General features: G+C 46.1%; 1 protein-coding gene across 1 annotated transcript in view; it reads left to right on the top strand.

Moving 5' to 3' along the window:
* LDLRAD3 (low density lipoprotein receptor class A domain containing 3) overlaps window positions 1-21,712 on the top strand; it is a 237,814-nt gene that overhangs the window by 61,236 nt on the left and 154,866 nt on the right. The window contains exon 2 of the mRNA XM_053560466.1: window positions 14,306-14,452. Within this exon, the coding sequence (XP_053416441.1) occupies window positions 14,306-14,452 (147 nt within the window). The remainder of the gene's footprint in view (window positions 1-14,305; window positions 14,453-21,712) is intronic.

The following is a 21,712-nucleotide window of genomic DNA, read 5'->3' as shown; positions in this document are numbered from 1 at the left end:
ATTGGGCCCCTTTGTCCCTATCAGACCACTGTCACCTCTAGTAGCAAAGGATTTGCTGCTTTTGTCTGCTCTGGATGAGAGTCCCAGTCCCAAATGCCACTGTGTTGCAGCTGTCACTACTCCCTGGATACAGAAAGAAACAAATAAAGGCCAAGGGTAGGGTGCTGATGGTTTAGAAGTCAAAATTCTGTGGATGGAGGTCTGAAGACTTGACTGAGAGTTGTCTCCAACCTGTATAGAGTAGAAACAGAGGTCTGGCTCTCGAGGGCCAGCAGCCACTCCATGCACCTGGGCCTGGCTTTTCTTCCCCACGACATGTGTCTGACCTTGATGTCTTCTGAGCTGGCTGTGGGAGCATGGGTTATCCTGAATGTTGGATCTGTCTTATGGGCAGCTGTGTCAGACAGTTCTGACTGTGTGCATCACCATGTACAAAGTCCTAGTGCCCAGGAGTTCTAGAAGCAAGCTCTTACCTGCTGAGGCTGCCATCTCAAGTGCTGGTCTATACTGAATTGTTGCTTTGAGCTGTGAAGAATGATTGGTTTACATTCAAGCGATTCTGGAGGTAAAGGTTGGATCATAGCAAAATCTCAGGGTCCGTTGACTTCTTAGGAAAGACAATAATAATATGAATAAAACGTATTTTTTATTCTCCTCTCCCTCTTTTTTAATGAGTTATGATCTCAGCATGAAGAGACAGGTTTTAGTTCCATAAACGCATGGCTGTGTATAAATGTTAGGATTGAGGAATAATCCTGACTTGCAGGAAAAGACAGTCCACAAGATGTTTGGTGAGTTGCTTTCCCTAATGTTATAGCACAAGGAAGCAACCATCCATATTTGCCTCCTTCTCCCCACGGCAGCGTTCTGTCTCAGGCCCTGGACTACATTAGGACACCTTCCCTCCTCTGATTTAAAACTTGCTTATGGGTTATGAGGGGAAGACAGGCACACAAACAGAAATTCATTCAAAGCACTTTTGGAATTCTTTTTCTGGAATGGCCATCAGGACTGTTGTCATATGAGATGGGACAATTAAGTTTGAGAACTCATCTTAGAAAAAGTGCTTTGAAGGGTGGACTAGACGCAGGCATCAGTGCTCAGCTTCCCAAGGGGAGGACTTGGAAGGTGACTGCAGGGATACTCAGCAGTGAGGCATGTAGCACTTTGCTGGGACAAGTTCATGAACTTAATTTGCAGACTGCGGGTATGCTGAGAGGTCTGAGGAGGACATGTGAACTGTCTTGGGGGGCGTGGGAGGAAGCCCTGGAGAGGGGGGCTAGCCAGGACACCCTGGACCTTCTGTGCCGACTTGAAGACCTCAGGCTTAACCTGTCATGGATTGGGGATTTGACACAGCATGTGATGTGGTCACATTTGCTCTACAGCTGCGAAGGATGCCTTTTAAGGGGCCAAGTCTGGAGCCAGGAAAGCCAGTGAGGAAGCCACTGGCGCCAAACAGGTGAGAGAGAAGGACTTGCACTGGGGCTGGGAGTGGCAGGGATGGGGCTTTTGCATCAAGCGCCGGTTGATTGGGGTGAGAGTGAGGGAGAGGGGTGTTGGTGGTTGTATCAGCTGAGATCTGAGATGCAGAAGAAGCAGGTTTAGGAGCAAACCCAAGTGTCCTGTTGTGGACATACTGAGCTTGTTCTGGGATGGGGGCATCTCTGGGAGAAGGGAAGACAGCGTGGAGCTGATGGTGGAGTGTGGAGATGAGCGGAGAGAGCTCAGACGAAGGTGCTAATTGGAGAGTTGTCACTATGAAACTTGAGTTTGATAGTGGATAGGATGGCTTTTGCAGGGAGGAGAGAGAGCTCTGACGGCTGTGTGAGGGCCGGTGGAAGAAGAGAAGCTTTCAAAGTGACTGAGAAGGAGTGACCAGAGAGCCAGACATGTGCTAGAGGCAGGGAACCAGAAATTATGATGTGAGGGAGGCTGAGAGAGTGGACTTCCAGATGGAGGAAATGGTCTAGTCCGTTCCAAGCAGAGCAGAATCGTGCCTAGGGGAAAGATAGAAAATTACCCTTTAGATTCAGTGGTTGGGAGGCTAGGGAGGTAGTTGGTGACATTGTTAGGACAGAGTCGGGTGAGAGATACAGGTGGGAATGGGCAGGATGTCAGGGAATTGGAGAGCACGTGGTCTTTTGTGTTTAAACCTACTTAAAGGTTAATCGTGGCATTAGCGTTCACCAAGCCTTTGACTTCTTCCGATGTCTTGGTTTTGAGCACCCTGTTAGCAGAGATCTGCGGAGTAACCCCAACAATAGGAGGCCACAGGGTTGGGCACATAATTCAGTTTGTGGAAATGTGCTTTTCTGCCCTATTCCTGCTTTCATCTCAGCTGGTGTTATTCTGCTGAATTGTATTTAGTAGGAGATGGATCTTGTTACAGTTCAGATCACCCTTCCTGTAATTATTAATTATGTAACTACATCATAATGGTATGTCTTATGAAATGACATGTTATGTACCTTTATTACATCTAGTCTTTATATAATATTAGTAGTAATTCTTTAATAGTGAATAATAATACCTTTAAGAATTTATCTTCTGGGCTGTCGTAAAATGTGTAAAAAATCTGGAAGCTTCCACTGGATTTCATTTTTTTTTTTTTCTTTTTTCCTTGGGTGGTTTTCTGGTGTGAGTGGTACCCAGTGAGAGTTCTGATGTTTTGAGGTGCAGGACCATGTGGCTCTACTACCAAGCTGGACAGAACAGCCCTTTGATTACCCAGGGACCTTATCAGTGTTGGAGTTGGCCAAGCTCTTGTTTTAGAGATGAGGAAAGTGAGGCACAGAGAGGTTAAGTCCTTCCCTGAGCTGGGAAGGCGTGACATTAGAATTCAGAGTTTGTGGGCTCTAGTGCTGACTCAAATGAACTAAGCTCTGTAATCCCTTTTTAATTTTGAAACTCGGGTTGTCTTCTGGATGGTCATATGCTACCCTTTGTAATCTGAAAACTCCGCACAGGTTCATCTGCACAGTTTCAGCCCTATGAAAGGGATCTACCAAATCTGATGAGTCTCTTGCAAAGGTAAATTGCTCACTCTGGCGGTCTGAGGTCTGCAATCACTCAGACACACGTTCTGAAGTGGGGGCTCCAGCCGTAAATACTGCTTAACGCTGGAACTTGCTGAATGTGCAAACATCATTTGCTCAAGAAGTCAGCTAATTCCTCCTGATGGAAGGCCTGTCGCCGGGCTCAGTGTTGGAGCGAGGGTGCCAGCATGAGCAGATTGTAGAAGCAGGACGGACCGGTCAATGGATTAAGTTACTTAAGAAAATTTAAAAAGACACACCGGCTATTATGCATAGACTACCTCCCCCCACCCCCCACCCCCAACTGCTTGGCGGTAACAGGCTGGCATTTGTGATTTCCCTGGCGGAGTTCTTCTCCTAATCGGAAGTGATGAGCCAAACAATTGTTCGTTTCCTGAGACATGATGGAAGATTGTGGATAATTGGAGTGAACCGGAGAGGCCTTTTAATCTGTAGGGAGTAGGAGGCAGGTCTGATTCCTGGCTCCCTGGAGATTATTCACTCCTGTTGCTAGGGAGCCTGGAACCAGCCATCTCCGAGTGCACAGGGGACGAGGTCAGACTTCTAAAGGGCCGAGGCTGGAACTGGGTCTCTCTCATCCAGGGGCCAGAAGCCTGGGTTCTTTGGCCAGCCTGGCCCTGCCTTTGGATGGGTTGGTTTTAGGATGACCTACCTTCAGTACCTGCCTTCCAGGGATGTTTTCAGATATTTAGAGGAGCACCTCTGTATACATCCCAAGTATTATTTTTAAAAACCAATCTGTCTCTGACGGGGAGGTGGTATGTGTTTGCCTGCTGTGGGGACCCGCATGGGTCCGAAGAAACAGAGCGAGCAAGTTGAGAGCTGAAAAGGAACTTGGATGTCATCACTTACTGTCTTATTTTGCACATGGGGAAACTAAGGCCCAGGGAGGTGAACAACTTCCCCAAAGCCCAGTGCCGAGTCCCGTCTGCCTTTCTCTTTTGACCTGCCTCGCAACTACCTTGTTTGAAAGGATGGCTCATGTGTGTAGTTTGGCTGCTATTAATGAGCCCTAGGAATGATTTAAAGAGGGCTAATTATTTCTCAGGAATAACTGAGCTGAGGTTGTTGTGTGTTAGAACACACACAGCCAGGGTCTGCATTGTGAGTTCCTCCTCAAACAGTTGGCTTTTCTGGATCTAGGTGACCAGCCTGCCAACGGGAATTCCAGCGAGCTTCCTACCTGCCCAGTTTGTACCTTTTCTAGAAAAGCAGGGAGAGAAAAGGGGCCCAGTTTTCTCTGGATTCCACTCACGGGACTGTGTCAGTTCTGTGGTGAGGACAGTCGGTAAAAATACATGGGGGGGAGGAAGGAGCAGCACAACCAGCACTATTTATTAAATCCCAAGTATAATGCCACCTACTCTGTTGTAAACACGTTATCCTCCTATTTTATGTGCATATCATACCTTTATCCACATGCATTTTCAGCAACCCTGCCAGGGAGGTGGCATGACCTTAGTTTTATAAATGGGAAATTGAAAATCAGAGAGGATCACTCACTTGTCTGAGGTCGCACAGCTAGTTGTGGTTATATGTGGGTCACTATGAAAGTTTTGAGACAGACTGTATTACAGTCCGCTATTTCACTTCCAGAAAACATAGTCAACAGTGTCCTTTCTGATGCACCATGCGAGTTTCACCTTGCCTGGTTTATTGGTGTTGCTGGGAGGGCTTCATTTGTTTCCATCCGTATGCGGATTTTACATTTCTTGATTTTGGGGTATCTCAAAACTTTCCTAATGGAATGAGGCGTTTCAACCCAGGTCTAGTGACTCCTGAGCCCATGCCCTTTTTAACAAGCTGCCTTCCCAGTAGAAGGGTGGGACAGGTGCAGGGTTGGGCTTCACTGTCTGGTTTCCACGACCCCCTGCTAGGTGCCCCCTTCAGATGTCCTCTCCTGTCTGGCCAACCTGGTTTTTACCCCCTTAATGGCAAAAGCTAGACGTTCCTACTTACCAAGTCACAGCCTTGGCTGTCCCCCGCTGAGCCAGTCTTGAGCTGCGTCCATGTAGAGGGGGGACAGTGCGGACTATTCTAAGGAAGGCAGCTTTACTGTTGCTTTTCCCACCCTGACATCTCACCAAGTTAGGTACTTAAGAAATAACTGACCTACTGGCTAGGCCTTCCTTACTATTTCTGTTTTTGGAATGTCATGGGTTAGTAATTTGTGTGGGTAAATCTATTTTATGAGATACATTTATTTTTTCCTCTGCAATCAGCTTCTACCCTGCAACTGTTGCTGCCTTTCAGAAAACGAAGGGAGTTCATTAAAATAGACCAATCTCCCACAGGGATGTCCTGGCATTTGCTCTTTCTTTTCCAGTGTGAACACACGCCCCCTTTCATCTCACATTCCTTTACCACTGATGGGGTTTTTGAAGCTAGAATATAGTGGTAAACAGTCCCTTGTATGTCTTTCATGGTTTTTCTCAAATCTTGGTGTCAATGTTTGTTTGTTACAATACATCTTATTAATGACATTTTTTTAAAGGGCAGAAAAAGGTTGCCAATAAAGCAAGCCTGTACACTTGCCTCCCAGCGCCCCTGAATTCTAATATTTTGCCATGCTTGCCTCAGATTGTTTTAAAGGCAGAAATCGTGAAGTGTGTTATTCACCCTCCTCTGATCCCTTCTGCCAGAGACATAATACTAACTTGAATTTGATGTTGATCTTTCCTGTTTGTTCTTTCTCTTTCTTTCTTTTTTTTTTCTTTTTCTTTCACACTGGTAGTATAGGATTTCCCGTATATTTAAAAACTATTTTTACATCGATATGCGTCCATTAAAATAGTATTATTTTTTTTTTTTTAGCTGGATGTAGGCAATACTCTGCACCTTGCTTTTTCACTTGGCATTAAGTTTCCCAGATTTATTCACGTTAACTCCTGCCGCCCTAGTTCATCCAGCTGAAGCTCTAGGCAATCTTCCCTTGTGTGGACATAGCCTGTTTTCTCATCCTTTCTCCTTTCGAGGAGCACTGAGTTTGTCTTACAGTTTTGTATGATAGCAGTGTCGCAGGGAGTGTTCACCTGCTGTTGTCCCAGGCACTTGTTCAGGCTCGTCCCCTCCTGTGCAGCAGGAGAAGATGGTCTGGGTCGAAGCTTCCCAAAGCTTCCTTAAGAGTTGCCAGGTTGCTCATCAGAGTCCCTCCACCATGTGCAGCGTGTGACTCCCCCTTTTCCCCTTGCTGCCCACTTTGAGCTGCTTGAGATTGCCAGACTTCAAATGTTTGCAAGTCTGATGGTTGTGAAAGAGAGCGTCCTTGCTTCCTTAATCATGCTTTGATTACAAGTGAGGTTGAGGATTTGAGAAGTGGCTGTCAGAGTTTCCTCCTCAGGGCAAGTGCCTTCCTGTGCATGAGCTTTGTCCATTTTTCTAAGGGGTGGCTTGTGTTAGAGAGTTTAATCAGAAAATTCTCAATATTGATACTTTGTGGGTCATTTCAGTGGCAGGTATCTTCTACCAGTTGGTAGCTTCTCTTTTAACCTTGTTTATAGAATCTGTTGGTGACTAGGAGTTTTACTTACTAATGTGTTCGTTAGTTGTATTTATCAGTCTTTTCTTACACGGCCTGTGCTTCAAGTCTTAATTTGGAATTTCTTTCTCACTCTGATCTCACAAAGATAGGCTTTTGGGCTTAAATAAAAATCATTTTGCTTTTCTGGCCTATTCCTTGGCTGAATTTGGTATTTTATCCTTGCCTTGCTTGGGACATCTGCGCAGAGCAGAGAACAGGCTGCAGAACGGTTCCCAGTGACTGTGGGGATTGTCACACTTGTCCCTGGACACATGGGACTGGGCTGACCTTGGTGTTGGAGCGAAATCCTCCTTCTTGGCCCACGGCTGTTTCTGAGAGGTGCTGAAGTGCAGGGTTGATTGGCCCTCTCTTAAGCCTGGCTTATCGCATGCCTGACAAAATTGGTCATAAACTTGTCCCCTCCTTCAGTTTAGTGGCACTGCCTGACTGACTTCCTGCCGCTGCTGTTGCCACCGCTGCCAACTGAAACCAAAAGGGCAGAAGGCATGTGGGGACAGCTCTTGCTCCACATCCTGTCCCAGGCTTGACCTGCACCTGGCCCTTGGCAATGACCATCATGAGTAAAACGTGAGTGCTTGCGAAAGTTCTTCCAGAAGCTCTTCCCATCTGTGCTTTTCCTCTAAGAGCTCAGAACTGTTCTGCAGACCCAGTCTCATTTATCCGTTGCAGTTGGCATGGCAAAGGATGAATGGGTTCAAGTCAGGTTTAGATACATCACAGAACTGAAAGGTGTCAGGAGTGAAAAGGGGGTCAAGTTCCATCTCCTGTTCATTCTGTCAACAGTATATGGAGCGTCTTCCAGGTGCCTGGCACGTGCTAATTGTTTAGGATTCAGTGGCAATCGGGCCATCTGCCATTGTGGAGAGAGGGGCAAGTAAACAGTGGGGCTCGTTGCAGAGAGTGGTGGTGAGACAGGATGGATAGGAAGGAAGTGCCTTGGGATTGGGCACCTTTGTCATTTCTTATTTTACAGAGACTTGTCATGTTCCAGCACAGGGGTCTGTTGGCAAATGGGCCAAAACCAGCCATCCTCTGTTTTTAGATACTCTCCTGAGCTATGAATGGTTTGATGTGTTTAAATGGGTGGGAGAAAAAACAAACAAACAAACAGGCCTTTACAATGTATTTTGATGATAGGGAACACTAACTGTGAGTTTCATTTAAGTGAAATGTTAATAACCAATAACCCCCTCACAAAGGAATCTTTTCCTTAGTAAACATGGATTACTGAAAAATTGTTCGCAGTGATTATGAAAATTTTATGAATTTTAGCAATAAAAATTTTGCAGAATGTCATTTTCTCTCCTCTTATATAGACACTTGCACAATCTCCTTAATTTGGCCTCCTGACCTGCACAACCTGAAATATTTACTAACTGGCCATTTGCAGACCTGTTCTGGCTGTGTGCCCTTGGGCAAGTTACTTCTTCCGTCTCACTTTCCTCATCTGAAAAATGGGCATGAGCCCATTTCACAGGGTTATTATAAGGCACAGAAAAGCAGTGATGTTCAGCTCCTTCCATAAGTGTTTCAGTGCATGTTGGATATTCCCTAGTGAAAAGTCTGTAACTGTGGATTTCTTGAGGGCTGCTGGAGGAAGCGTTAGGAGAGATGCTCTAGGGAGGGTCTGGGGCTCATCGCTCACCTCGAAGGTAATGATGAATCAGCATCACGATGAGCAGCATCCTTTGGGGTGGCTGTCAGGCCCCTACTGTGAATGCTGGACCTTCCAAGGCCTGCATCCTGACAGCTCTGCAAACCTTATTACAGTAAGGTAGCTTCTACATAATTGTCTTCATGAAATGCACTAATGCATAACCATTACAAAAAAATGTAAGTAACAGCTTCAGGCTCTTAATGAGGCTATAAATACAGGACAAAAATAATTTATGAAACTATTTCCTGATGAAAAACTGTCCTTTCCCTAGACTTCTTTGCTTGCCTCATTAACACCACACATTCTTTGCTAACTCGTTTTATAAGAAGGAAACGCAGCATGTGGCCCTGCATGCTGCTTCACCCTTTAAGGGAGAAACCAACCATAAAGCTGTGAGAAGTACAGGCGCTGGTGGACAGCTAGACTCACTCGCCATCCAGGTGACTTGCTACATTTTGATGGTAGTTACACACCATCTCCCTTCAGGGTCATGGAAATGTAAATATTAAATCTGGGAATGCCAAGGGTTGGCAGTCCTGGGTTGAACCCAGGGGTCATGTCATACCTTCTTGACAGTTTCTCTGAGTTATGTGCTCCTTGAATGGATGGGTATATGGAGGTGGAAGCTATTGGAATAGTGTCACTGTGCAGGGCAGCCTGCAGAGTCCAGACAGATCTGGAGACCTGGCTGTGCCAGAAGCACTTCCTCACCTCACACTCAGCCAGCCTTGCATGACTGTCCCTTTCTTGGTGACAGCCTCCCCCTCGCCTGGCTCCAGCAGGAAACACTGTGTTGGATGAGAACCAGGTGACTCCGGGGGGTGCTTTGGACAGATGTCTCTGGTTCTCTCCGATACTGATGCAAGAGCAGTCTAGAGTCCAAGTGGCCTTCAGGGATTTTCTAGGGATGTTTACAAACAGATTGCTGCAGAGCAGCTTACTTGCTGGTCTTATTTGTGCCTGAGCGTGGAGCATATGTTTGCTTTTGAAGATGCTAGTCCCAGGGAAAGCAGACAGTGACTTTCAGTGGCCTCATAACACTGTGTCTGCTGGCACCAAGTAGTGGGAAAAGGTTGTTAATTCTCTGGGGAGGTCTCAGACAAGATCTGTTCGAGATCTGCAGACTTGAACACTAACCTATATGAGTGTCTTAGATTTGTGTGTGCCTTGTTTTTGCTGTTCATTGAGTCTATGGACCCAGATAGTTAGGAAGCAAACCATGAGGGACAAAAATGGAGGGACATTGGACAGAAATCTGAAAGGGGGACATGGCATGGTTTTCAAATGTCAGTTCTGTACTACATCATGATGGGGACTACCCCTTGGGAGGGAAGACCAGCAGGAGAGGAGATAACCTTTCAGGCTCCCGCCAGCAGAATGAAATTCCCATTTCTCAGCTGGAAAAGTCAGCATCGCTAACTGCATGTTCTGGAATGATTTGAGTGTAATACAGCAGCTGTCTGAGCTTTTGTAGTTGCCCTTTTTGGGCCCCTTGTCAAGTATAAATTTGTGGGTGCCAGAAATTTTGGAAGAAGCTACTGCAGCAGGCTGTTTGCCTTTCTTTGGATTTTTTTTTTCCATTCTTGGTGCAGATGGTATAGTTATTTTAAGTAAGTGATGTGCTGCAGTGAAAATGGGCAACTCTTTTTCATTTATCAGCTTAATGAAAAAAAGACAAGGGAGGGGGAGAAAGACCGGCTGGCCAGCTTCGTGCTAATGCTTGTCTTTTTTGGATTCTAAATGTGTCCCAAGACACTAAGATGGGATAAATATTTCAGCCACTAGAAAGTCCCGCTGTCAGCCCCAAAAGATTTCTAACCTCTTTTAAAGTAGACAGGGTAGTAATTTACTTGTACAAATCCAGACACCCACATGTCCCTTATTTTAACTGTGTATGTGCAAATCCCACTCATATTCTAGGGGGATGAGACAAGGGGTAGATGGAACTTTCCAAGGAAGAGTACGGGCGATGGGGGACAGATGGGTAACTGAACATATGGTTTTCTTCTTATGGTCACAATTCTTTGGAGACCTGTAGAGCTGTGGAGTGCTTGATGCCCAGGATGCAGAGTCAGACAGAATGGTGCCTCCCTGCCTACAGGCGTATGCCGTCTACTAGGGAGCTAGAAGAAATAACTTCACTAAGCACAATGGGGATAAATGAAAACATGGCACGAGCAGAGCGATAAGCACGGGACCAGCGTTAGCCTGGGTGTCCATGAAGGGAATCTCAGAGTGATTGAAGCTGAGGTCTGAAGGATGAATCAGGGGGTAGCCAGGCGTATTAGTGTGCGCCCTGTAGCCTGGGTGGCTGTTGGAGGCTAGCAGTCTAGGATCACGGTGGTGGCAGGTTGGTTTCCTGTTTCCTGGGCTTGGAGATGGCTGTCTTCTCCCTTATCTACACAGGGTCTCCCTCTGTGCGTGTCTGTGTCATAAGGATGCTGGTCATGCTGCCTGAGGGCCAGCCTCATGTCTTCATTGTAACTTTAGTAGCTTTCCAAGACCCCCATCTCCACATACAGTCACATTTGGAGGTCCTGGTGGTTAGGACATACAAATTTGGTAGGGGGCAGGGAGCTGGGGGAACACAGTTCAGCCCATGACACCAGATAAAAGGTAGGCAGAAGAATGTTCGGGGTTGACAAATACCGTGTTTGGGGACCTCGTGGCAAGGAGGACAATGGTGTATTCCAAGAAATGATTTGAAATGACATCATAGAAGTAGGCAGGGGCCGGACCACGCCGGGCTTTGTAAGCCATGGGAAGAGCGTTAGATTCATTCTGAGGGCACAGAGAAACTATCAGTTGTACTTTAAAATCACACTACATGTGAAGAGATGGAAACAGAAGGCATGAGAAGTGAAGTCCAAAGGTTTTTTAAAACCAAGGTTTCTCAACCATGGCACTAGTGACATTTCAGGCTGAACAGTTCTCTTGATGGGGGGCTGTCCTGTGTGTTACTGGCTGCATATATAGCAACACTCTTCTGCCCACTAGATCCCAGTGGCCCCCTCCCTTCCGCCAAGTCACGACAACAAAAAATATTTCCAGACACTGCCATCTGTTTCTTGGAGTGCAAAATTGTTCCCTACTGAGAACCACTGGTTGAAAGGGGCAAAGGTGGTATTGGCGACTTGGATTGGGTGGTACCAACTTAATGAGGCAACTTGGATGGTTTGGAGAAGGTTTTGAAGACAGAATCAACAGGATTTAGCCTGCCTTTGTGTTGGTTTCTCTTCATGCTTTTGAGTTTCAGGATGTCACTTCTCTAAAGCAGGAGGCTGTGTGCCACCTGAGTGCACAATAATAGAGCTACTCAGAGGAGCAAAAAGAACGCGCCTCTTGGTTATATCATTCACCAGGCCCGGGAGCCTTGGGCCTGGGGGAAGCACTTTGAGCCCTGCGGCTGGCAGGACCACCTGTGTATAACAGACCTGGTAGGTAGTTTCTGCATCCACCCATCCATTTGTTAAGTCCACACACAGCCAGCATCTTATTGACTTTCAGAGCAAGTGCTTTGGAATCTAATCTGGCCAATTATCTGGCTCCGGAAATCTGTGAATCAGAACAAGATTTCACAGTTGCAGTGATTTTTCCAGGGGGGTTGCCTTCGAGGAGCTAGCTCTACAAAAGCAAGTGTAAGTGATTTCCAAACCAAACAGAGTGACAGTACATTCCAGAGACCTGAAGAGTTCCCTGCTTGCTGGGGAAGCCTGGAGCAGTTGTTACAAAACAGCTGGAATGTGTGGGTTTTCTGGATTGAGCATTTGGTGTCTGGCTGGGATCCAGGTTCCCCCTCAAGCCCTCACCTGGGGATGGAGAATTGGCTTTATGTTGATCTCAGAGAGACGCATACTGATTCTGGGCTCAGTGGAAGTCAGTGGAACTCTGAGCTCAGTCCTGTGATTGATTAGGGATGGCTGACTTGGCAATAGAATAGGAGAAATAGTAGCACAATGCACTTTGCACTTCCTAACAACCAGAGCTGCGTGACTTTTTATACTGTTGGCTTCCGTGCCCTGGGCTGCCTGAACACTATTCTCTAGGCCAGAAAGGTCCTTGCTCTTCATCCCCGTGTATCCATCAACATGCACTGTAAATGCCACCTCTTGCCTGGAATCTTTCTTGATCCCTTTGAATTTTGGCTTTATCCTAGTAACACTGGGGAGTCACTCAATGGCTTTTAAAATAAGGAAATGTCACAATCGATTTGCTATTGAGAAAGAGCCTTCTGGCCACAGAGGGGAGAATGGATTAGGAAGGGCCAGGTTGGGAGGTCGTGCAGGGCAGTGGTCCTGGTGAGAGAGGAGGGAGTCGCTGCCATGGCCCTGGGGACTTAGTGATTTGCCATCTCTAGGGGAGGCAAGAGGGGACGAGGGAGATTTCTAGGGCCCAGATGTGGGCAGTTGGGCAGGGTGGAGCTCCTCACTGCAGTTTTTCTTGTAGAGTTCTCTGGTGAGCTGTGAAAGTGCAATTTCAGCAGTGAGGCGTGCATGTGTTATTAATTCAGTGTCGTGAGGCAGGTCACCCATGAGGGAGATTCTGTGGCACTGGGGCAAATGGGGTGCTTGCTTGTGGCTGCATCCATTCCCATTGGTTGTTGCCCATTTTGTTTTAGTGAAAGAATGTTTTTAATATCACCCCAGTGATAGCAGAGTGAGTGCTGATCCATCAATACTTAGAGAAGAAGCCAAGGGGATACTTCAGAGGGAAGGCAGCAGAGACGTTTGCTGAAGGTGTGTAGGGATTTATCACCTACATTTATCAGTAGGAGACCCAGTAGGTTGAAGGGCCTCCCAGGTGGAAAGAACAGCACCTGTCAAGGATGGTGGCAGGAAGGAGGGTGTGACGCCAGCCGTCTGGAGGTCTAGAGATGCTTCTCTTTGGCAAAGCTTGCGACAGTGGATCAAGGGCCCTTCTATGGTCTTGTTACCCCCAGGCATGTCTGGACACCCCTGTTTTTTCTTATGACATGGCTTGTGCCTGTCCAGTGCGAAGGAAGGAGCCTTAGCTTTCGTCTCTGTCTTTAGGATATAGTTCAGGTGTCGGGTCATAAACGTCCAATAAACACTTATGGAGTGACTCAGGAGGGAGCTCTGGAGCTCTGGTGTGCTGAGGGACTGGGACTTTCCCCCCTCTTTTAAAGACCCTTTTACTTCCAGATGGTTTCTTAACTCCTAGCCTTTGATCACACTGGCTCAGACTGATGAAATCAGTCAAAGATTAGATTCTGGCTCCTTTGAAAATCTGGCCCCAGGGTCCACTGGTGGATGAATCCAACTTCCCCCACTTCCTTGTCACTGCTGCAGCTCTGGCCTTCTCTGTTTGCTTTCTGTTCTAAGGATTGGCCGTTTTGGGTGGAGGCTCAGACTCTTTATGACCATGTTCCATGAGGATGATTCTGAACCTTGGGACTTGGTTCTCAACCTCTGGTAACTCTTGACAAGCAGTTCAGTGGCCATGGTGCCCTCTTGAAGGTTTACAGGCCTGAGTTCCATTTTCATCTAGGCCTTTCCTACCTGTGAGTCCTCAGGAAAGTTGGTTTTGTAGATCTGGGCTCCTGTTTCCTAGAGAGAAATGATTTCCCAGTATTCCTGCCAGGTTGGCCCAAATTCACGGAGTCTGTGATTGTGGGGGCTACAGAGCCTGCGCCCGGAAAGACCCCACAGCTCCTACTGTTAGAGAGATCGGACATCCAGCGCTCACTATGGTCTGGAACATTTTTGTCCACTGCTGGTGGCCAGAAAGGAACATTTGGATTTTATATTTTGTAACCAATCTTTTTGGTGGAGAAAGAAAAGAAGTCAGGTTTCCAGCCAGCTAACCACATTCCTTGTATTTCCCCAGTTAGTCCTCTCAGGATCCCCAGGGCTGGGCTGGGTAGATTATCAGCCCCTTTCCCAGACGAGGAGACTGGATTCCCAGAGAGGTCAGGTCACCTTCTGGAAGCCTTGCGTGTGCTGAACAAAAGTCCTTTCTGTTGGGTGAGGGCTCAGGTCCTCCCTGCTGTCCGGTGCGGTCTGACCTCCCTGTCCCCTCTCCCGACAGAGAGCCAGCTGCTCCCGGGGAACAACTTCACCAATGAGTGCAACATTCCAGGCAACTTCATGTGCAGCAACGGGCGCTGCATCCCGGGCGCCTGGCAGTGTGACGGACTGCCCGACTGCTTCGACAAGAGTGACGAGAAGGAGTGTCGTGAGTGCGGTGGCCCTGTGCTACGGGTGGTGGGGGCGGTCCTGGGGCAGAGGGGGGAGGTCTTCAGCTTGCTGCAGTCTGCGGGGCGGGGGCCTCTGGCCGGCAGTGGCGCCTTCTCCATTTGCACTTTATCTCAGAAATGCGTGGTGTGTGCAGAAGCAGGTCTTGGTGGTGATGGAGCCCCAGCTCTGGGAGAGCAGAGTGTTCTACCGTCAGGTTCTGCTAATGTCTCCTCCCGGGGACTGTCATTGCCTTTGCTTTACATATGAGCCATCTGAGAGTCCCAGAGGATAGGGACCTGCAGTATCTCACAATCAGCAAGTGGCAGATCTGGCGTGGGAGCCCAGGACTGCCTGACCCCATGACTCGCACTGATAATCATCTTGCAGAACACTGTGGATTCTTCTCCATGCTTAAATGAGGTGCAGCATGATGCCAGGTCTCCAGCCAAAGTTGGTACCGGCTAGATAGTAATTTGCTTTTCCCATTCCCCTTTCTCTACGGATAGATAAAGCCTAGGCTTTGGCTGGGGGTGTCACCTACAAACGAGCACCACCGGGTTCTGATGGCCTTTGCCATCCTTCCCACCCCTCTCTCTTTTTTTTTAGCTCTTTACCTGTTTCGTGTTCCTGAAACTTGCCTAAGATTTGGGTCAGTTACAATTTACAACAACAAAAAAGAGCATCTGGGATGTGGATTGAGGGGAATTCATGGACAGTGGTCCCGTTCCCTGCCCCTTAGAGGCAGAGTGAGCTTGGCTGTGGTACCCCATGTGGTTGTCCTCCTGGGTACGCTGGCTGGTAGGGAGCGTGCCAGAGAACAGTCGGCACAAGGTTGTCTGATGGGTGACTGCCTTGGACCATGTGACTAGATTTTGATTTTTAGTTCTTTTGTGACTTTGGACAGTAGGCCATGTGGCCTCTCTGGCAGGGGAACTGTGTGTTCTGGCTCTGGACCTCCTGTCTCTCTGGTAAGCCACCTGAGGAGATTGCTGCAGACAGGATAATCATTTGAACTTCTAACACACTGTTATGGGGTGTGAGGCTGTCTGTCGATGCATGCAGGAAGGAGCACTGGGTTTGGAGCCTGCCTTCTGGAGCAAGCTGCCCGCTCACTTCCCAAAGGGATCCAGCATCCCTGATGCCTGTGCTCTTTGGAGAAGTCTTGGGGGTGGGAAATTGGGGGTATTTTGGGGGGATGGAATATTTCATTTTGATTTTTCTGAATTGATCATTGATTATACATAATGCATTTTAATTTTGCAGAATTGGAGAAAAATGCTGTGTTTATTTCAGCCTTTCCCTGTTTCTAGCATGGCTTCAAAATTTCTGGAATTATAACACTTGTAATTTGAGTTTCAAATGAGATAGCATATGTGACTGCTATCATCTGTCCAGTTTTGAAGAGTATCAAATAATACACAAGCATGCAGAATGACCCATTTGGGGAAGAGGGTGTGTATTTGAGCTCCAGTAAATGCAGATTTTCATCAGCCAACTGGGGAATATTCAGCATGTGATCAGTTTGTGAAAAATGCAGGATTCGGAGTGGATTCCTAAATGGTACTCCCAAGTGTGTCACCAGCAGCTATGTGATATTTATGTACTCTGACATTCTGGTCCCCTGTCAGTCCAGTCCCTTGATTTTAGAATTCATGCTCAAATGGAAGAAGTGGTGGAGAGAGATGTTAAGCAAAGATGTTGCCGGCTGCTGCCTGGAGCCTCTTGGTTTAGTTTGGAACAGGCTTGTTCTTGTCTGTCCTCCATCTTTTTTTCCTCCCCATTTCCTTCCCATAACCCCAAGTATGGTAGAAACTTGACTGGCATTTATTTATTCCCTTGGTCAAAACATGCCTTAACCTCTTCCCTGTGCCCTTCTTTTTGTCTTTAAATGATCACAGCAGAGGATTAGAAAGTTTTAGACAGAGAGAAGGAAAAAAAAAATTCATTTTCTAAAACAAATTCTACTTTAATTTTAAATGTCTTATATACGTCTATTTTCAGAGTTATGAGCCCTGGAGAAAGACTATGTCCAAATCTAAGTCTTTTTCCCTGTTTAGGGGACTGTGTGATCTTAGGAAAGTTACCAGAACGTTCTAAACCGTAGCCCTTGGGAGGATTAAAGAGAATTTTTGAACCTTCTGGTGCCTCAATTTCTTTCTCTCCAAAATGGGAGTACAGTGCTTCCATTACTTAGCATTAGTGTGAAGTTGTAACATGTGCAAGGCAGACAGCAAGGTGAGCTGGCTTGTAAACATCAGCTATTATTGGTCAGTCTCAGGAACTATTTTTACATGGTCATGGTCATGGGGACATTTGATTGCATTGTTCTTAACAGTAGAGGCCCTGGGCTGCATCCTATATTTGGTATTCACAATTGTTTTGGGAGGGTGCCTAATGGTGCCACGAAGTAAGATAACTGTAATGTAATCATTCCCCTGCTGTTGGGTGTTTTTAACTTCTGCCCATCATAATGTTTAAGGTCAATTAAGGAACTTATCCATGCCCTTTGATTTCAGCCAGAGCCAGGGTGGGCAGGGCTAAGGCCTGCAGGGTGACCAACTTGAGCCTTTTTGAGGACACCCTGGGAGTGGTCCATGTGGAATTCCTGTTGCCTTCTTGAAGAGAGACAAGCCGATGGCTTACAGAGCCCTTCCTTTGCTTCTTTGGAGCAATTGGGCACTTAAGGGGAGAGAGGAGGCCTAAGTGCCCTGTGCTGGCATTGAGAAGATAACCCACTTTAAAAAGACAGGATTCCTGCCCTTCTCAAAGGGCTAGGGAGAGCCAGAGAGATGTGTCGTGTTGGGATTTGCGGTGGTGAGCAGCTCTTCTGTAGCCACAGCAGAGGAAAGATTTTCCTAAGACAGGAAGGTCTTTTTTTACTACAAAGGTAATAAAATCTCATATTGTGAAAATTGGGGCCAGGGGGGGAGAGAAATAAAGGATTGGCGTATGGAGTCTGTACTCAGTTCCACTGTTAACATCTTGGAAGCTTTCATTCAGACTGTTTCCCAGCTGTAATTAGCATGACTATACAGTTTGATATTTTGATTTTTTTTCCCTTCATGAAACATTTAAACATGTTAACATGATTGTGTTTTTCCTCTTCATTGTTTTTAATGCCATTTACTTGACAAATATAATTGATTTACTTATTATAAGTAAGTCAGCATTTTAAATCAGAAATCCAGCATTTGTCTAGTTTCTAGTATTCTAACTATTGGAAACAGTATTTACTGTTGTAAATAGGATGGTGGACATAACTTTTCCCCCTGTTTTGATAAATTATTTTAGGCTAAATTCTCAGAAGTAAAATTACTGGGTTGAAGGGCAGGCGCCTTTTCTGGGGCTCCACACAGACTGCCTGCTTGTTTTGCTGGAGATTTGCGCCAGTTTGCTGTCTTACTGGCAGTGTGTGAAAACTGTGGCTGGATTTTAGTTTTGGCAGTATTGGGTAATATCTTTAAAAATATTTTTTTTCTGGTTAACTTAATAGTTGAAAAGAGTTAACATAGTTTAACTTCTTATTTTTAAAATTATCTAGTGAGGTTGAACGTTTTCCCTTCTATTTACTACAGTAGTTTGTTTTTCCTTGTGAAATATCTATTGATGAACTAAAATTAATATCCACTCTGTTACGACATTTAAATTTTCTGCCTGTTGAATCTGGAGAAGAAGAGGCTCATTTTGGGATAGTTTGAGGCTATTTCTGTTCTTGGTTAGTAAAATGTTCTCAGTGATAGTTTTGTCCAGGTAACTTTTTTTGCCTATAATTCTAGGATTTGGGGAGGCTGAATCACTTGAGGTCAGGTGTTCAAGATGAGGCTGAGCAACGTATGAGACCCCATCTCTACAAAAAACAGAAAAATTAGCCAGATGTGCTGGCACATACCTGTAGTCTCAGCCACTCAGGGGGGGAGTGAGGCAGGAGGGTTGATTGAGCCCAGGAGTTCAGATCGCAGTGAGCTATGAAGACACCACTACACACCAACTGGGCAACAGAGTAAGACTCTTATCTCCTGGAATCAAAAAAATAATAATAATAACTTTTTTTGCAATATATAGACATACATTTTAGAAAAATGTGGAAGCCCCATGAAAACACTGATTATGATGAGAGCTTCACTCGGCCGCACTATCCCAAGCACTTTATTTTATATTAGCTCATTTCATCATCTCAAAAGCCTTTTTAGAAAGAGACTGTTGTCATTTCCAGATGAAGAAACTAAGCCACAGAGTTATTTACACAGAGCTTGCCTGTTGGCCCAGAAAACAAGTCGCCATGAAATTCCTCCATCAGACACCCCCGAATGGGGTCTTCAGTCATTCTCTACCAGCATCTGTTACCCTGTTGAGTGGGATAATACTGTTATTTTAACATGTTATCATGACTAACCTCCTTTTACAAATTATTCAGAAAATGGTATTGTGGAAATGAGTTTTAATTTTCCATTTTAGAAGTCATGGAAATGATTTTTAAAACCTGTGAGTCTTTGTTTTTTTTTTCTTTTTAAGTTTTTTTTTTTTTTTTTTGTAGAGACAGAGTCTCATTTTATGGCCCTCGGTAGAGTGCCGTGGCGTCACACGGCTCACAGCAACCTCCAACTCCTGGGCCCAAGCAATTCTCCTGCCTCAGCCTCCCGAGCAGCTGGGACTACAGGCGCCCGCCACAACTCCCAGCTATTCTTTTGATTGCAGTGCAGCCGGGGCCGGGTCTGAACCCGCCACCCTCGGCATATGGGGCTGGCGCCCTACCGACTGAGCCACAGGCGCCGCCCCACCTGTGAGTCTTTGAAATGTTTTCCTCCAAGAGAGTATACTTCATTTACTGCCACTCTCTGTAATGAAGTGGCGGTCCAGATTTTCAGAACCCACATGCGACCTGGAAATGTGACCTGGCCTTACAATCCCCTTTCGGTTTTGTGTTAGACTTTAGTTGCCATCTCTTTGTGTCCCAGCCAAGTTCGGGCAAGATCATGAATGTATGGGATCCTCGTCACAACAGGTTCATTTTTCTCCTTTGGGAAATTATATTGATTGATGTCTTTGACCAGGGTAGGTACAGACTTTGAAAGAATTTCAGGCCCTTTATGGGGGGTTTGTGTGTGTGTGTAGAGGGGAATGTAGAGGAGGGATAAAATATGAAGACTTTGTCAAAGGATGAAATATTAATGAACCTCGGCCAGCACAGTGACTTTCTCCTGTAAACCCAGCACTTTAGAATGCGGAGGCAGGAGGATTACTTGAGACCAAAAGTTTGAGATCAGCCTGGGGAACAGAGTAGGACTCACATTTCTATAAAATATAACAAAATGAGCCGGGGACATGGTAGGCAGACCTGCAGTCCTGGCTCTCAGGAGCCTGAAGCAGGAGGACCACTTGAGCCCAGGAGTTCGAAGTTACAGTGAACTATGGCAACAGAGCAAGGCTCTGTCTATATATTAAAAAGATTAATAAATGTCCAAATCCTGAGTCATAGAAAAGTATGGGTAAATGAGATGAAAGCTATGCTGATTAGTATGATGTAAGCACTCCAATTTGTACAAATAATCAACACACTGAAATGGGCATAAGTGTATTTATGATCTATGTACAAAAGACTTAATAAAAGACATAACAAAATTAAAAGAAAAAAAGAAAAGTACGTGTAAAAATGGTCTTTGAATTGTACCTGCTTTTGCTGATTCCGTTTCTTGAACATGCCTTCTAATTGCTGGTGCAATGGTGTAAATCCATGGGATAGGGCTGAGAGAGCAAGTGTGAGATGATGATCACCAAGAAATATAAAAGGAGAAGAAACCCAGGGTTGAGATTAGATTGTTCAGGCTCCGTGCAAGTCCTCTTTCCTTTTTAGCATCTTTTCTCATCTTCTGCCTCTAGGTGGCGCCACATATAACGTTTTCTTTTAAACCCGGTGCTACAGGGCAAGCTGGCTTCTGAGTTACTATCCTTACCAAGCTTTGCCAGGAATTCAGCTACAGGAGAAGGCATTCAATCACCCATTCCTCATTGGGTAACTTACACAACATCTACCGTAGAACCTCCATAGTTGATGACTTACCTACCCTGAGTACCTCCTTAAGTTGACCTGACTTTCATAGATGGGACATTCACCACATGTCCGTATCAGTACAGTAGGCCAGATCTGTATGTTGACTAGTTTGTTTCAGTCCCTTGGGTGCTCAACTTACTGTATTTGACCAAGGCGCCTATTTGGTTCCGCATGTAGACGGCGTCTGGAAATGAGGACACTTCTAGAGCACAGACACAGCTCTTTGCTTCCTCTCTTGGGCTGTTCTGTCTTTTCTCAGAGAAGGGGATGTAACAGCTGATGGGGTATGGCCTGGGAAGGTCCGTGAGCTGTGGTCTGTGACTCGTGGTGGTGGTGTGAAGCTACAATGGCCTTTAGTCCTTGCCTTCACTCTGTAAAAAGCAGAACTGACACAATACCATTATTTGGGGTTGAATTGTATTTCTTCTTTCTCCCACCCAAATGGATCCCCAGGACCTCAGAATGTGGCTTTATCTAGAGATGAGGTTTTACAGAGGTAATAAGGAAAAATGAACTTATGAGGGTTCTCATGTCCTTATAAAAAGGTGAAATTCATATGCAAAGATACATACCAAGAAGGTGGCCATCCACAGGCCGACGAGGGACCCTGGAGCAGACCCTTCCCTCGCAGCCCTCAGAAGGACCCGGCCCTGCTCACAGCTTCGTTGTGGCTTGCGGCCTCCAGAACTGCAAGACACTCAGTTTGTGTTGTTCAAGCCCAAGTTTGGGGGCTTTGTTACGGCAGCTCTAGCAAACTAACATAGCCATCGTCCCATCTCTTATGTGGCTCAGTGAGCAGGGTGCCGGCCCCATATGCCGAGGGTGGCAGGTTCAAACCCAGCCCCGGCCAAACTGCAACAACAACAACAAAAAAAATTATTGCCTAAGGAGAGATGGCTATGTCACAATAATTTAAAAAAATTATTGCATAAGGGGAGATGGCTATGTGTAACAGATGGACGTCCACAGACATCTTGCCTCCATCTTTTTCTTGAACAGTTTGAAAGTAAGAGTCTCACCGTTACGGGTTGAATTGCATCTCCCAACAGGTTGAAGTCCTAACCCTCAGTTTCTCAGAACAGGTCCTTATTTGGAAATGGGGTCCTTGTGGATATAAATAGGTCCTAGCAAGGTAGGGTGGGCTTTTAATGCGATAGGAATGGTGTCTTTACAAGAACATGATATGAAGGCATGAGGGAGGGACAGCAG

Source organism: Nycticebus coucang, chromosome 14 (genome assembly GCF_027406575.1).
Source record: "Nycticebus coucang isolate mNycCou1 chromosome 14, mNycCou1.pri, whole genome shotgun sequence".
NCBI lineage: Eukaryota > Metazoa > Chordata > Mammalia > Primates > Lorisidae > Nycticebus > Nycticebus coucang.
The sequence above is the reverse complement of the archived record's forward strand: the minus strand, read 5'-3'. Positions and strand labels throughout refer to the sequence as shown.